Raw genomic sequence first — 15,064 nt, 5'->3', positions numbered from 1 at the left:
AAATTTTTTTTTCCAAAGTATTTAGCATTAGCATTGCACACCGCAGCTGCTTTTGGCAGCTGAGACAGGTATAGAATCAGTGCATGGACCAGCACAATCTGATAGTTCCGAACTTTCTTAAAGGAAGATTCTGTCTAACAGAACTTTTCATTATACAAAAATATAAAACTGAGAGACAAAAAGTTATTCTTAGCGGGTTGTGAATTTTAAATATATTCTAGTCTAGAGACTGACTCACCTTCCCTATTTGATATCTATTTTATCGGATCATATTGTCTTGTGTGTTAGAATGCCTCAGAATTCTTGCACAAAACCTTAGTCAAAAACTGTGATCTGAAATTAGCAAATCAATTGCCCCAAGAACACATTAACCATTTAAGTGAGTTTTTCTTCTTTATGATTAGTGTGCAACATTGTTCAAAGATGTATCAAGAAAAGACTGCAAAACTGCACCAATTCAGTGACTTTCTCATCTGAATCATGACTATGTTGGTATGGTCCAAATATCCTCTGCCATATGGCAGTGTCACCAGACCAAAGGTATCCTATCATATTTTCTAAGTGACAATAATGGGAAATTATCATACTAGAAATGGTTATTTCTTCAATGTCAGGTAATTCTACCCATCTTAAACAACTCTGTAACCACATTTACTTGCTACTTGTGTAATTCATAGGGTAGCATCACCATGTCTTACCTCGAACAAAGACATAACTGCTGTACTGTTCATAGTAGTCTCCCATCACGACACGTAGAGTATAAAGACCTTCATCTTCCTTGTTTGCATGTGTAAGAGTTAGTGTAGCTCGTTCCCCACTCCAATGCATATTAACCCATTTCGAGGGTGTAATAAGAACTCCTAGAAGTTAGAGTGTTTCATAAAGAGAGGTGGAAAAATTAAATCTATCCCTAAATACAGTGAAACTCATAGTACAGACCATCTTTAATAGACAATTTCTTGTTAAGAAACAATCACAATGTCCCCCTAACTCTGACCCTGCATCAGTTTTAAAGTGAATTTAGTGGTTCAACAGCATGAAGGGGCTGACTTTTATAAATCTCTTTTATGGTCACTAAAGAGAGGTTTCAGCGGCTCAATAAACAACAAAAGTCAAATAGACTGTACAGAGAATGCTATATAAAAAAGTAGAGTAATTTAAAATGTTTCTGATATAATTTTTTTTAAAGACTTCAAAATATTTTCACAGAATTACCCACTTGTTTACTAATCATCTATGTAGTAAACTGAAGTTTTATAAGCTTCAAATTTGTAAAAAGTATTAAATGTTAAAAATTGGAAATACTTTATTTGAAAAATAATTGCAAAAAATCTATCCCCTCCATTTTAATTAGATCAATTTGATACAGTATAGCCTTATAGTTATTCCTATCATACTTTCACATGATATTAAAGTGAATAAATCTTTCAGTCAGACAAATTTACAGTCCATCTTAGAAAGTGTTCTCACCATTCTTGTACCACTGGATCTCTGGCTGGAAGCGTTTAATCTCAGGATGAATGATAACTGTGCAACCCAGACTCATTGTCTCTCCTTCTCTCCCAAAGGTTACCTCAAATTTGTCAACAAAATGGATTTCAAACCTTGAGGCATAGCCATGTGGGGTAACACCAACTGCATAAAGAAAAAATATTTACGGTTTCTATCCTTTTGTAAGGGTAAAAGACAAAACCATGCCAAAAGCTCACAATATTAGCTCATGGTTTGACTATAGATGAACACAAATATCGAAACACAGGCAACAGATTTGAAAGGGACTTCTGTGGTCATCAAGTCCAGTTTCCTGCTGGCACAGGCAATCATGCCACAATCTTTTAAATCAGTTTAAGTACATTGATCTTGATGTTGGTTAGATTTTTTCTCCTACTACTGCTATTTGAAAGCCGCTCCAGCTTCTCATCATGGTGGCTACAACAATTTCTATGGGTATTTTTAAGTCTCCGTTTTCTCACATACTACATGTCCCCAAATAACGCATGCACTTTGTTTATAGGAAAGCAGAATGAAGATTTCCACCCCCCGGAGTTGTTGTAGAATACAGCAGACAGAGCCAAATCTTCACCCCACTTACTCTCCCTTTCCTGTTCAAGCAAAAGTGACAGCTTTAACCTTTTCACAGCTGAATTGACTGCTCAGCCAAAAGATTAAATTATAGCTGTTGTTGAAGACTGGACTTCATGGATGGATCTAGGATTCTGAAAAGAGCTGAAAAGAATAGAAGAAGAAAGATCAGGGGTATCTAACAGACAGCAAAATTGCTAAAGACGGAAAAGCTTGATTAGTGGAACTTCAAGACTTAAAAAAAAAAGAGAATGTTGTTAGTACCTGTGGAGTGAAGAGCAGGACTCAGATAGATTATAATGAACCATGAAGTCAATTGACTCCATCAGCATTGCCTGAGGTTAGGACCATAGGGATTTGAAGCCAAGGCAGCCAGGCCAACAGATAGACTTGGTCCTCAGCACCACCACAGAGCTGGTCAGATACCAGCACCAGCCCAGCTTCATTTCTCCCAAAAGGACATTAACGAGGACGCAGGTGACCAGGAAGAACCTATAGGCACTGTGAGCCCCTGATAGGAGGGCTATAAGACCTGTCCTATTTCCAGTGGAACTAAACCTTAGCATTTGTTTAGTGACCATGTCAAGATGATCCTAACTTCCATAATTTGGAAAAAAGTCAGGGGCTAGGGCTCTTTCTACTGAGCTCCTCCTGGGAGGGTGCTGGGAGCCTGGCACAGCAGGAAGGGCAGAGGGAGGGGCCAGCTGAGGAAAAGTGGGAGCTGGGCAGGGGTGCAAGACAGTGGGTGAGCAGTGGTGGCCCTATCTGGAGTCCCAAGCAACGAATGAGGCATTAAGGGATGGTGCAGAGGAAGCTCCAGGGCATGGGTGGCTGTTGCAAGGCACGGAGCTCTCCTGCCTTTGCCCAACAAAGAGGTGTTCAGGCAGAAGCTGGGTGGCAGCATGGGTGGGTCTGCCCCCAGCCCACTGAATGAGGGCAAGTGCAGGAAGGGATTGGTATCTTCAAATGTTCAGCCTGTTTTATTGAAGTTTTATAAATATTTAATTTTTTTAAATATATATAAAAGTAAAATCTATCCGTTTGTTTTTGTTATTTGAAATTGAGTCATGCTTGATGGGCAATTCGTTAGTGTGTGTGTGTATATACATATATATGAACAAGCATATAATACTCACCTTTCCTCCCAAACTCAGCCCCCTCAAAACTGGGGTACATATATTAAATAGGAAAACAGATTTTTTTTCTGCTGGAGGTTGAAAGCACCCTAATTTGCTGCTCATGGACTGTTTTATAGCCTCTTTAGCTCAGACATTTTAGTTCTTTCCAAATTGTAGTTCTACCCTGAGAAACCAGTCTTCAGGAGCTGCTAGGGATCCTTAGTTATGTAGAAGGAGAACAAGAAAAAGGGAGAACTGAAGATTAGGCTCTGCCTTTGCTTTATGCAGCCATAACTACAGAAACATCTTTTTTCTTCATTTTGTCCTTCAAAAACAAGATGACCTGGGTGGATCCAGGATTTTGTAAAGGGAGGTGTGAGAGCCACCACTGGTGCTGCCAGGGTGGCTGCATCTCCTGCTCCAAGTTTCCTTCCCCCATACTAGGCATCCCCTGCAGCAGGACCAGCAGTGGAGGACTTTTTAAAGTCCATCAGTCAGGTAAGAATCTTCCCTTCTCCATCTCAGTCCCTCCTCCCCTCCCCTCTCTGCTCGGCAATATGTTCCCTCTTCTCCACTCTCCCCTTTCCCACTCACCACTGCCACTGTTTCTGCTGCCACCCACTCCTTGGGGACAAGGGAATGGGGAGAGGAGACTCAAGAGTCACTCCTGCCCCATTCCACCAGGCTGTTCAGGGAGCTGGAACTGTCTAGGACAGCAGCGGCAGTGGCAGCAGGTGGTTTTCTTTCTCCCACGCTTGCTTCTGGACTGGCAGGGAACCCACAAGGGGACTGAGCAAGAAGGGGAAACTCACCCATCACTACCACTGTCCCTGGCTGAGCCCAGCTCACCTCAGAGCACAGCTGGAGCAAGCTAGAGTGACTCTGGAGCCTCTCCTGCCTCCAGGTGAACACAGCCAGTGGGGACGGCAGCAGCAGGCAGGAGGGGGAAATTGGAGGGGAGCACAGAGGGGAAAGGAGGTGGGGTAATCATTACTTCCTTCAGGGACTTAAAAAAAAGTCCCTTACTCCACCGAAAGAGGGGTGTCCATGTCGCTACACCCTCTTTGGAACCACCCCTGCAAGGTGAGTATCAGATTTGGGGGCATGTTGTATGCAAGAAAACACATCAGTAGGCCAGAATTCTTGTTGTTAGTCACTGTCTTGCATTTCGTGAGATTAAATTTAATCTCACAAAAGGGAACTGTGTGAGGCAAGGAGGCTGGTGTTTGGCTCTGTAAGATGGGTATCACCCTGGATGGAAGGACTCCTAGGATTCAGCTTGGGCCCTTGCTTTTCAATGGGGCAGAAACTTCCCTACTGTTCTCCATCTATTTAATCCCATGACTATTAAATGCAAGGTGAAGTGGGTCACCTTCAAGGAAGAAGGCTGAGTGGCCTCTGGATAATAGGCAAACACACATGATGGCCCTCCTACTCCACTTTATTTCTGGCAGGGATGTGGCGTGTGTGCAGGGCAGTTAAAATGGTGTTATAGAATCCAAAAATGGCGTTAAGTGCAAAAACTGCAGTTATATGCTACATTCATGGTATTTAGCCATGTACAGTGAAGCAGAAGTCTGCTCTTGATGTCCACTGTTGGTCCTCTTGATATCAAGGAACCAAAGAGAATAAAGTAGGCAATAAACATTACTTCATCTAGTCTAGCCCATGAAGCCAAAGCAAATTTGTCCTCTTCTAAACATTCTGTGAGGTTGTTTGTATCCAATATAGCCTTATATGTTTCAAAGGATGATGCTTTTTCCTCCAGATCTAAGTACAATATACATATCACAGTATTTTTTACAGAAGCAAGATACTGGCTGCCACAGTTCCCCTGCTTCACCTGCGGCAGGTTAGGGTATTAGGTCTATGTTGTGTCAGGGCTAATGGTAGTCTTATGTAGAGTTTTAGGGTGCAGAGAGAAGTGCAGCTCCCTGCTATAATTGAGAACGCTTTGCTGGAACTGTTCTCAGTTGCAACAATCCCTTGGAACAAACAGAAGTTCACTGTTGGTTCCAGAGGGGATGGGAATATAGCTGCTGGCTGTGAACCTGCAGCTGGTTTCCCTTAGCAATAGCCCCTCCTTTCTGCCAGGCTGCAAAGTTTGCAGAACGGGATGGGGAAAGGGAGCAAAGGGAGCTCATTCTAGGGCTTCCCCAGCCAGCACGGGAGAGTGGGTTGGGTAAGTTGGAGCTCCAATACACCTGTCCCACCTCCCTGCAGGGGCTGAAAACCCCCCAGAACAAATTCCCTTTGGTCCCTTTTCCTGCTCCTATTCTGAAAACAGCTGCACTGCTGGAAGGCAGTGCAGACAGAAGTTACAGAAGATGCTCCATTTTGAAACATCTTCATTTGACCTGTCATGCAATGAGGGTTCAGATTTTTACTGGATCAGCTATTTTTAAGCTGTCTGCAGCTGTGTACTTATGTTTGGTCACAGCTATAGACCACTTTTTGTGGCCAAATCTAACAAATATTGTCACACCTGTATGTAGATTATGGTTTGTATGGAATAGCTGAGATAGGGATGATCCTGCCTCAGGCAGGGGGTTGGACTAGATGACCTCTGGAAGTCCCTTCCAATCTGACTTCTTTATGACTATGACACAGTATATCCCACTATTTTACCAGATATGTACAGTAGATGTTTGTTAAATAATCAAGAATAGCAATAAACACCAAACTATAACATCAGAGTACACATTCTGATTTTTAGAGATGTTGAATTCTTGCAGATCTAAATGACTTCAGCTGAACTGATAGTATTCAGCTTCTCTGAAAAATCATAACCATTTTGTTTATATAAAATGTTACCATATATTTTGTTGGTAGTTGTCAGTGAGCCATAATTTTTAAAGGATAGCTTAGGCAAACACATCTTTGAACTTACAGCTGAGAGGCATGGTGACAATTCCAGCATGAAAAAAGGTGTCATCAATTTCTCCTTTATATCCTAGCGAAAAATGGGAATAAAAAAGAGAGAGTGAACCTAGTTATGATGACTGAGAAGTAATCAGGTCTTTGAGCCAAGTAAATCAGATTAAAATTCACTTTAGAGAGAAATTGTGGGAAAACATTCCCTGCAAACCTACTCTTTACCACGATGGATGCATAAGCTGAAAGTTCTCCTTTAACATTCATAGCAGAAGCACGATACTGAGCAGTGTCTTCAAATTCACATCTGAAATGATGCAAATATTTAGGCAGGCCACACAACATTTTAACATTTCTAGATTACTTGCGATAAACATACAATTTTCTAAAGACAAAAGCCCCATCCTCCCCGTGACTATTTATCATAGGACTACTCTGTGTTCACTGAGAAACTGTTTACTGTAATTGAGTTTAATTGTGGGTCTAACCTACAGTCCTTATTCAAGTAAAATCCCCAACTGAAGTCAACATAAATTATACATGATTATGGACTGAGACTTCCTTTCTTTTCAGTGGTTCCTAGATAGACCATGGGTGTAAAGTACAGAACTTGGCCTAATGAGATTTTAAAGTAGTACAGGCCTATCTCACTTGGTAAGTAGAAGGGGCGAACTGGTCTGAAAATGAGACTTGGCTTGAAACTTTGCCCATCTTCCAGTGATCTGAACTGAATTCTCATAACACATATATTAACATGCAAGTCTTCCCTACCTTCTTCCTTCATTCTGACCAGAAACTAGACTGGCTGTATTAGATTCCTTATTCACCCTTCCTTTTTTCCAACCCTTCAATAGCACTCCAGATCCTATGCCTTCTGGGCAATTGTGCATCATATTACAATAGCTACAATACTCCCTGTCTGCTTGGGCCTTGACTCTAGTGAATTCAAATTCAAAACCTGCTATAACTCACAGGTCTCAGAGAGCAAAAATTATGAATTCAATAAAATCCAGCAGCCAAAGGAAAGCTTTCTGGAGTTTCACTCAGCAAGTTCAATATTATAAATAGACTTCTCCCTGTTTTAATTTTTCTTAGATACAGGCTACTTTAAAACAGCTCCCTATTGTGGCTGAATACTGCTAAAACTTTTCTGTTTGTGTGTGTATTGGGGGGAAGCGCAATACTTTCTCCATTTTTGGAAGGGCTAACAATCAGGATTTTCACCATATTTAAAAATACTTGCTAGATATACTAACATGTATGTCTCACACATAAAGCCTGTACAGTTTTTGTTACCAAATTTATACTGAGGAATTTAAAATGTTTGAACCTGAGAAGGTGGAGGCAGCAGAAGTTATCTAAAGTGCCCCAAGTATTTGTGATTCAGCTGTAAACAGCACTATAACATAATTGTACCTCACTTAGGAAAATTACAGATGAAAACCAGAACTGCTTAAATATTTACTAGAGATAGTTCATCTATACCAATGCGATCGTATCTACAATAAATAAATGTACTTCAAAATCAACAGTTAACATTTTTGCTTAAATGATCTCTTATGTTAACCAGTATTGCCTTACGTGCTAATCTCCAGTGAGTGTAGCCCATATCGACTTTCAATGACATACTTGCCCGGGTTAGTATGTACGTTGATGGGCACATTGTTTTTGTACCTATGAAACAACAAAAACAGCATGTGGTAAACTGAAGTACAAATCATCTACTTTAAAAGGGCAAGTACTTGATGTTAGAGGTTTAACCGTATCAGCTGTAGTTTCTCTATGATGCTCCTAGATAAGATGCAGTCTAATATCCTTTAAATTCATTGCACACTTTCCTTTTGAGGCCCAAATTCTCACGTTATGGTTCAAATGAATTTTATCCTATAATCCAAAAATGAATACATTATGGACAAATAATGTGCATATTACCATGAACTTCAGGTGACTGCATTATTTAGGAGTGGCAGAGCCACAAGGGAACTCTTTCAGACTTCTACAGATTAGCAAAACTCTGCATTTTCAGTCTAAACCCTATCCTACACTTACATTTGTGCAGGCATAATCTATGACAGAATAAACCCTACTGTAGTTTTTACTGTACTGATTCCAAGGTTTTCCTGTACTATTTAATATATATGTATAAAAGTATTGGATTTTTAGATTAATATGCATGAAAATTGCAATAATTCTTACTTTTAAGAGGTTCAATCATTTTGTGATTTATAATAAACATTCATCAAAAGGGATTTATTTGCTTGGTTTTATTTTTAGAAATGTCATAATTTATTTCCTGATTTTTGACCACGGAAGGGAATAAGAACTAATCTGCCAATGGTATATGCTGTTTTACAAAACAACTAAGAAACATGCAGCTGGATTTATACCATGAATATTATTGAGCATTTTTTAAAATATAGTTCAAAGTAAAGCTCCACCTGCTGTCAAACCCTTATATTAAAATTGCTTTTTCATGCTGCTTACTATTGGGAAAAAAGAACAGTACCCACATCTGCAAATTTGTGGGTAGATGTTTAAGGCTGGGATTTTCAAAAGTGCCAAAGTGTGTTAGGATCCTATGTCCCACTGACTTTCAATTCAGACCCCATCTCAGTGTAGTGTCTAGCAAGGTAGGATTGATACAAAAGCATTCTGTGGGAATCGGATGAAGGAATCCCTTTCCTCAGATTGTGAACAGCACTGGAGTGGCTTGACAGCCAGTATATACCCCCTGTTCTTTTATTATTTTGCCCCACAAGAAACAATGGTTAGTGGATCTATATAGAGGTGGATCTACCTTTCACCACTCGTCGCCTGACCTTCCTATACTGTTTCCAAATTGTACTCCTTGGAATGTGCAAAGCATCCATACAGAACTCATGTTGGTGGATGAGGTACTGACCATGTGCACTGGCTCCCCAGATAGTAACACATGCCCACAAAGTGGAAATACACTACTTATGTTTATAGACGAGGATTTGGGGTCAAGATACATCTACATCTAGATATAGATATATAAAATGCTGTGATCACCTTGAGAAACACTGTGAGAAAAACTTCTCATCAAATAGCAAAAGCACAAGAATACAAAAATCAGTGACTGGATGCCCCTGAATGTTTTCACATGCATGTGGACTCATTCCATCTCATACAGATTTCTAACAAGTGGAAATTATGCCATAAATCTTTTAAAGTATTGCTAGAAGTATATATTATTTGTATCTGACCAATTATTTTCTTCAGGGGGCATGACAGGGGATATAACAGTGTGCATTTTACTTCTGACCTCCCAAACTAAAGATTTGTTCTTGTAACCTGCAATAGGAAGCTCCAACCCAGTGCTGAGCACCTGCTGAGTTCAGTAGAAGCTTGGCTTCATAAGTGACCATTGTATGACTGAGCTCTAAATGAATAATGTTAGTGTTTAGAATACTTCTTTTCTTGTCATCATCAGGTTTGTAAAAAGAATAATAGATTAGATTTTGGCAAGTTTATATTCATCTTACACTTTAGAAGGACTACTTGTTACTTTTGGAAAGTCAAATTCCAGAAGAGCCAAGTCATTAGCTAATGTTGGATCCTAACCCGCTTGCTATCATTCTGTATTAATAGTTTTCACTTTCTGTTGCAGGTCTCAAATGTCCTAGGTTTCCATATCTTCTTTCTACTAGAGCCAGTAAAACTGTATCACACAGCAAAAGATTCCTACAGTGAAAACTCCTAGGATTTTTTTTTACTTATCACTTCTGGCATGCAAGGGAATATGTGAATGACATCTGATTAACAAACACTGAATGAGAGCTGGTAAATGCAGTTCAGTGTTGCTCTTTATCTTAGACCAAAGCACCTGCTGCAAGGATTGCATGCTGGTTCATTCTTTCCATTAACAGTGAGTGGCAAGCTAATATCTAACATAGAGTTCATGCTGAATGTGAAGTAATTCAGGCTACAAACTGAAAACTATATATAATACCTTCCATGCTGATAAAAGACTTTTTCAGATGCCTTTGCAGATAGTTCCCATTATACAGTTTATTGATATAATGAACATTTAATGCTGAACATATGGTGATTTTCTGTCAGCTTTTATGTGCTAAAATTTATGATGATATATATGCACAGTCTCAAAGTATCACAGATAATAAAAGTACATATGTATGATGTTCCATTTCAAGCCCGAAAAAAACATTATTATGTCTTTATCTATTGTTTAAACAACTAATTATATTTTTATGGAATCGAAACCAGGCAAAAAAGGATCAGCTTGACAAGTGATGAGACAGAAAGGCTCTACAGTACAGCACCAGTTAAACAAGAATAAAACACCAGTCAAGGAAGACACTAGCCCAAGGGTCTAATTAGACTGTCACCTCTTTCCCACACAATCTTCAGTAGTATATTTGAGTCCTTTTATATTAAGGTCTTCTCCAAGGGCCATTCTAGTAAATAGAAAGCTTCCAAGAGAATTCAGTGGCCTTTGGATCAGGCATTAAACTTATCTCCAGCATCTGATTTTAAATAATTATGACGGACTTCCATGAGTGCATGTGAATCTTGAGACTTCATTTTCATGGAGTCAGGTTACTATAACTGATTAGCATTTAAGCAGCTTCTCTCTCACCACAGCAGTTATAAATGTTCCAGAATCATTATAGATTATCTGAGGCCACAATGATAAATGGGCTTGAAAAGTATTTAAAATAATAAAGTAAAGAGCGCTGGGAGAGTGGTCTACAAAATATGGTCTCTGTTTTTTTAATTTTTCATTTTATTTTAGAAATATTATACATATCTTCCATCTTAGCATCTCTTCTCTCTAACATCGTACAAATACAGCTAACTACATCCTTCTGTTCTTCTTTTTTATTGGAGACTCTTGGGAGTCTCAGGGCACGTCTACACGAGACACTAAATGTGCATTAGGCTAATTCTAGCACATATTAGCATGTCACACAAAAAACACCCTAATGTGCAGCAGACTTAGTCTATTGTTCATTGTCACAAAAAAAGCATACATCTGTGCTAATGTGCAGTTGCGCCAATTATGGATACTAAACTTAATGCACGATAATTCTGGTGCATTAATAAATGTGTAGACTTGCCCTCAGATTATGTTCATTATGATCTTTCTCATCGCAACCAAAACTATAGAGGTAATGATCTTAATGGAACCACTTATGGTATAAACAGCTATTCAGTGTGAATAAGGAGGTTGAATAAGACAGCATCATATTCACTCCTCTGTCTCATGACTCTCTTTCTTTATCATCACAGTGCACTGATTGCATATCTCCATTGACCTTTCCTGAGTGTCTCCCACATAGTATTCCAAAGCATTTACAAATTCAGAACAGATATATAAATTAACAACATCATAGATAGAGATGCAAGCCTACCATGTAACACGGGGTTCTGGCCAGCCAGTCACAGTGCAATGTAATTTAACGTTCTGTTTTTCCCAGACAGTGTGGGACCGAGGCTTGATAACAAACTCAGGAGCATGTAAAAGTTTATCTTCATTCAACCTTCGGTGAAATTCCTGAGTCTCTTCTATCTGGAAGAGAATATTTCATCATAAAACCCAGCATTAAACTACCCAACATAAAATTACTGATTCATTCCCCAGAAATGTTTTGGGATATTTTTCTAGAATTAGATTTTGAGTTCTGACTGCAGAATACTTGCAACCTTTCCCAGCTTGGTGTCATCCACAAATGTTGTGTGTATACTATCTATTCTGTTATTCAAGTCATTCATGAAAATATTGACTTGAACCAGGCCCAGTACAAATCTCTGTGGGATCTCACTTGACAGGCCTTCCAGTTTGGAAGTGAACGACTGATAACTGCCCTTACAGTATTTTTTTTTCAACCAGTTGTGTACTAAATATCAAAGAAGCCAGTAATTCTGGACCAAATTTCGGATGCCTTTAATAATTCCTTTCCTTAATTTCTACTGTCTTCAGGAAGCAGATTTTATACAGCCCTTTTATACAGCCTTTCTCTTTCATCACAAGCAGACCTCCATAGTTATGTAAGAGGGAGTATGCTGCACCATTTAAAGGAAGAATGTAAAAATAACCCTTTTTCCCAAAAGCAACTCGGGAGCTTCCAGTACTTCCAGTGAGGCACTGTCCTCTCCCATGTACCCAAAACACAGTTCTGGCTAAAAGCCAAAATACAAGCTTTTGAAAACACTTCCAGTTGATTGTTGCTTTGATTACTGCATTGCAATCATGGTGTGGATCCTGGCTGTAGATCAGGTGCTAGGGAACTATACCATGCAGAATAAGAAGAAATTCCCAAGTGCAAGCTATTTACAATCTATGGGTTCTTTTGTGTTTTATTACCGTTTTCCTTAGGGCCAAACGTTCAGCTGACTCTCTTATTGCTACTTTCCTTGATTTCTTCTCATGCTGCTCTTCTGCAGATGAAGCAGCCACTCTGCTGCTCACACTAACTCCTTCACCTGTAGCAAAAAGGTTCCTTCTGGCAATGTATGCAGCACTTTCCTTGATCCTTTCCTCTTCTGTATCTGTAATTCCACTGTCATACACATCACTGAAGAGATTGAAAAAAGCATAATCACTGTGGCAAAAAACATTTCATTTGCAACATCTGCTATTAGCTTGGCCTACTACAATGAATAAATAACAATTAATAAATAACAGCCAATAGACTGCTCATGAAGCCTTTCTACCTTAAGGATCATCACCCCTGAAACAGTTCCATATCCCAACAACAAAAGATTCACAACAGTATACAGGTGAATGACTGAGTATATTTTGCAGTTTAAATCCATTACCATTTTCAATGCATTTATCTATTACATGTGCCATGCAGGTTTTTAATCTAGTAACTCTCCTGCTATGCTTTCACTTTTCCATTTTAATAAAGATTAGTGCAAAACAAAATAATACTTCAGTCACTGACTTCCTTATACCTCTAGCACTTACAGTAGCAATACAAAAGTGGGTAGATTGCAGCTGAATTATAACACTCCTAATTTATATACTACAAAAAGTTCTGTCCAAGAAAAGCAACACTTTATTCTTTAATGTTATTTTTTCTTCAAACAGGGTTTTGAATACTACTATCTCATCCCTGAGTCAGCCACAAGCATTTTACAGGTGTAGGAGGCAGTGAACACAATTTTATTAATATCAGTGGGCATGTCTACATGAGATGTCTACTATGGAGCTAATTTGCTGTGCAGTAAATTGTCACCATCTGCATGTGCAGTGCTATTAGGCTGCAGTAAATGAATTCACTTTGCTGTAAGATAGTACTGTCTAGCACAAGTACTATCCTATGGTGGCACAGTTGCATGTGGTAAAATACACATGTAGGCAGAGACAGGGATGGCTGGGGCAGAGGGTGCTTCAGTGTGGGGCTGCCTGCCAGCTAGTCCCACACTATAGCACCCTTGTGCCCCAGCCAGCCCCTCCACAGCACACTGAGCCAGGGCAGAGCAGTCCTAGGCTGGCAGGCTGACCCCCAGGTCCCTCACCAGCTGAATGTGCTGCAGTGCCAGGGACACATGTAAACTGGAGCACACAAGCTGCACTGGAGTTTATTGCTTCTCATTAATAGCATGTGTAGACATGCCTAGTGGGTCAAATTCTGCCTTCAAGATCCATGCACTGCAACTGTTTCTATCTTTTTGGTTAGAACTGTTGGAACTTAGAAACTGTTACAATTTAGCAAGCAGCGTGAGCATTCCTTGATTCACAGAGATGCCTTACTATAGTTCTGGTAGATTCAGCTACTGCAGTTGTGTATGTACAATATTCAGTTTCACAGCATAAAGTGGTTTTACTTAAAAGCTTGCTAGATGCCTTTCTGATGATTTTGAGGTATTTATTTCAGGTAAAAATGACAAGCTGTTCACAAGTACTGCCACTCCTGTAACATATACTCATGCAGTTAAGGACGGGATGCTACTTTACGTTTGGAAATTGTAGCTACAGCTTCCTGCCTCCTCCTTGATTTCCAATTTACCTGCAACCACAGCTGAAAAGTATTTTAAAAGTTTGTTCTTAATTTTTTAATTTATTAATGTTGTATATTTGATAGGACTTCTGAAAGATCAAAGACTGGATCTGGGTTTTATTTGGGACTATCTCTAAAATCATAATGAAATCCCAAGGTTCTGTGTTTACTGTGTCATGCCAGTATCAGTAAAGAGAAGCAGTAGAACTCAGTATTGCAATAACTAGTTCTACTAACCAAGCATAACACATTCTCAAAACACTGAAAAAAAATTACATGAGAGTTTGGACTGTTTTCTAGCTTTCTCATATATTCAAAGTCTGACTTAAACTGTATTTCAAGTGACTTTACTGGAAAGGACTTTGTAGGAAATATCTAGGGGTGGATCTAGAGGAGTGGTGCAGCGGTATGACTGCACCCCCTGCCTTTTTGGATTCGACTGCACCAAAGGAGCATCCAGGGGCTTTTTCAAATGCCTAAAGCAGGTAAAAATCCTCCCTCCTCCCTCCTCCTTCCTGCTTAAAGGCATCCCTTATTCCCTTCCCATTCCCCCACCACCAATCTGCTGATGCTGCTTTGCCCACTGCCCCAGGGGTGGGAGGAAAGTACCAGAGCCATTCCTGTCTGCTGGGCAGGGGCTGGGATCAACTGGGGGATGGGGCATTTCCCCTTCTTCTCATCTTCTCCCAGGGGACCATGCAAGGTAAAGGAACTACTCTCCCATTCCTTTTGTTGCCACTGTCCTCTACCCAGCTGATCCCAGTATCTGGGTAGCCTGGCTAGATCTGGAGCTCCCCACCCCGCACCGAACAGCAGACAAACAGCAGCAGCAGGCATGGAAGTTGGAAGGTGGGGGAAAGGGAGGGGAGAGACTATACCTCTAAGCAGGAAGGGGAAGGGGAAAGTGGGGGTGGATTTTTACTTCCTTTAGGGACTCGTACAACTCCCAGAGGCTCCTGCAGTGCATCTGTCTACAATGGTGGGGGAAGAGGAGGCCAG

At 40.0% G+C, this 15,064-nt stretch overlaps 1 protein-coding gene across 2 annotated transcripts in view; it reads right to left on the bottom strand.

The window, feature by feature from the left end:
- Positions 1 to 15,064, bottom strand: part of MYOM1 (myomesin 1) — a 104,315-nt gene that overhangs the window by 61,110 nt on the left and 28,141 nt on the right. For both annotated transcript variants that reach the window (XM_090039747.1, XM_090039744.1), the window contains exons 4-10: positions 12,424 to 12,634; positions 11,471 to 11,628; positions 7,656 to 7,748; positions 6,293 to 6,381; positions 6,091 to 6,153; positions 1,471 to 1,635; positions 699 to 860 (exon numbers count right to left, since the gene is read on the bottom strand). In XM_090039747.1, the coding sequence (XP_089895873.1) occupies positions 699 to 860; positions 1,471 to 1,635; positions 6,091 to 6,153; positions 6,293 to 6,381; positions 7,656 to 7,748; positions 11,471 to 11,628; positions 12,424 to 12,634 (941 nt within the window). The remainder of the gene's footprint in view (positions 1 to 698; positions 861 to 1,470; positions 1,636 to 6,090; positions 6,154 to 6,292; positions 6,382 to 7,655; positions 7,749 to 11,470; positions 11,629 to 12,423; positions 12,635 to 15,064) is intronic.

This window comes from Crocodylus siamensis, chromosome 3, assembly GCF_052110815.1.
Source record: "Crocodylus siamensis isolate JL-2025a chromosome 3, ASM5211081v1, whole genome shotgun sequence".
Classification (NCBI taxonomy): domain Eukaryota; kingdom Metazoa; phylum Chordata; order Crocodylia; family Crocodylidae; genus Crocodylus; species Crocodylus siamensis.
Note: the sequence above shows the minus strand (reverse complement) of the source record. Positions and strands in the feature narration are given on the sequence as shown.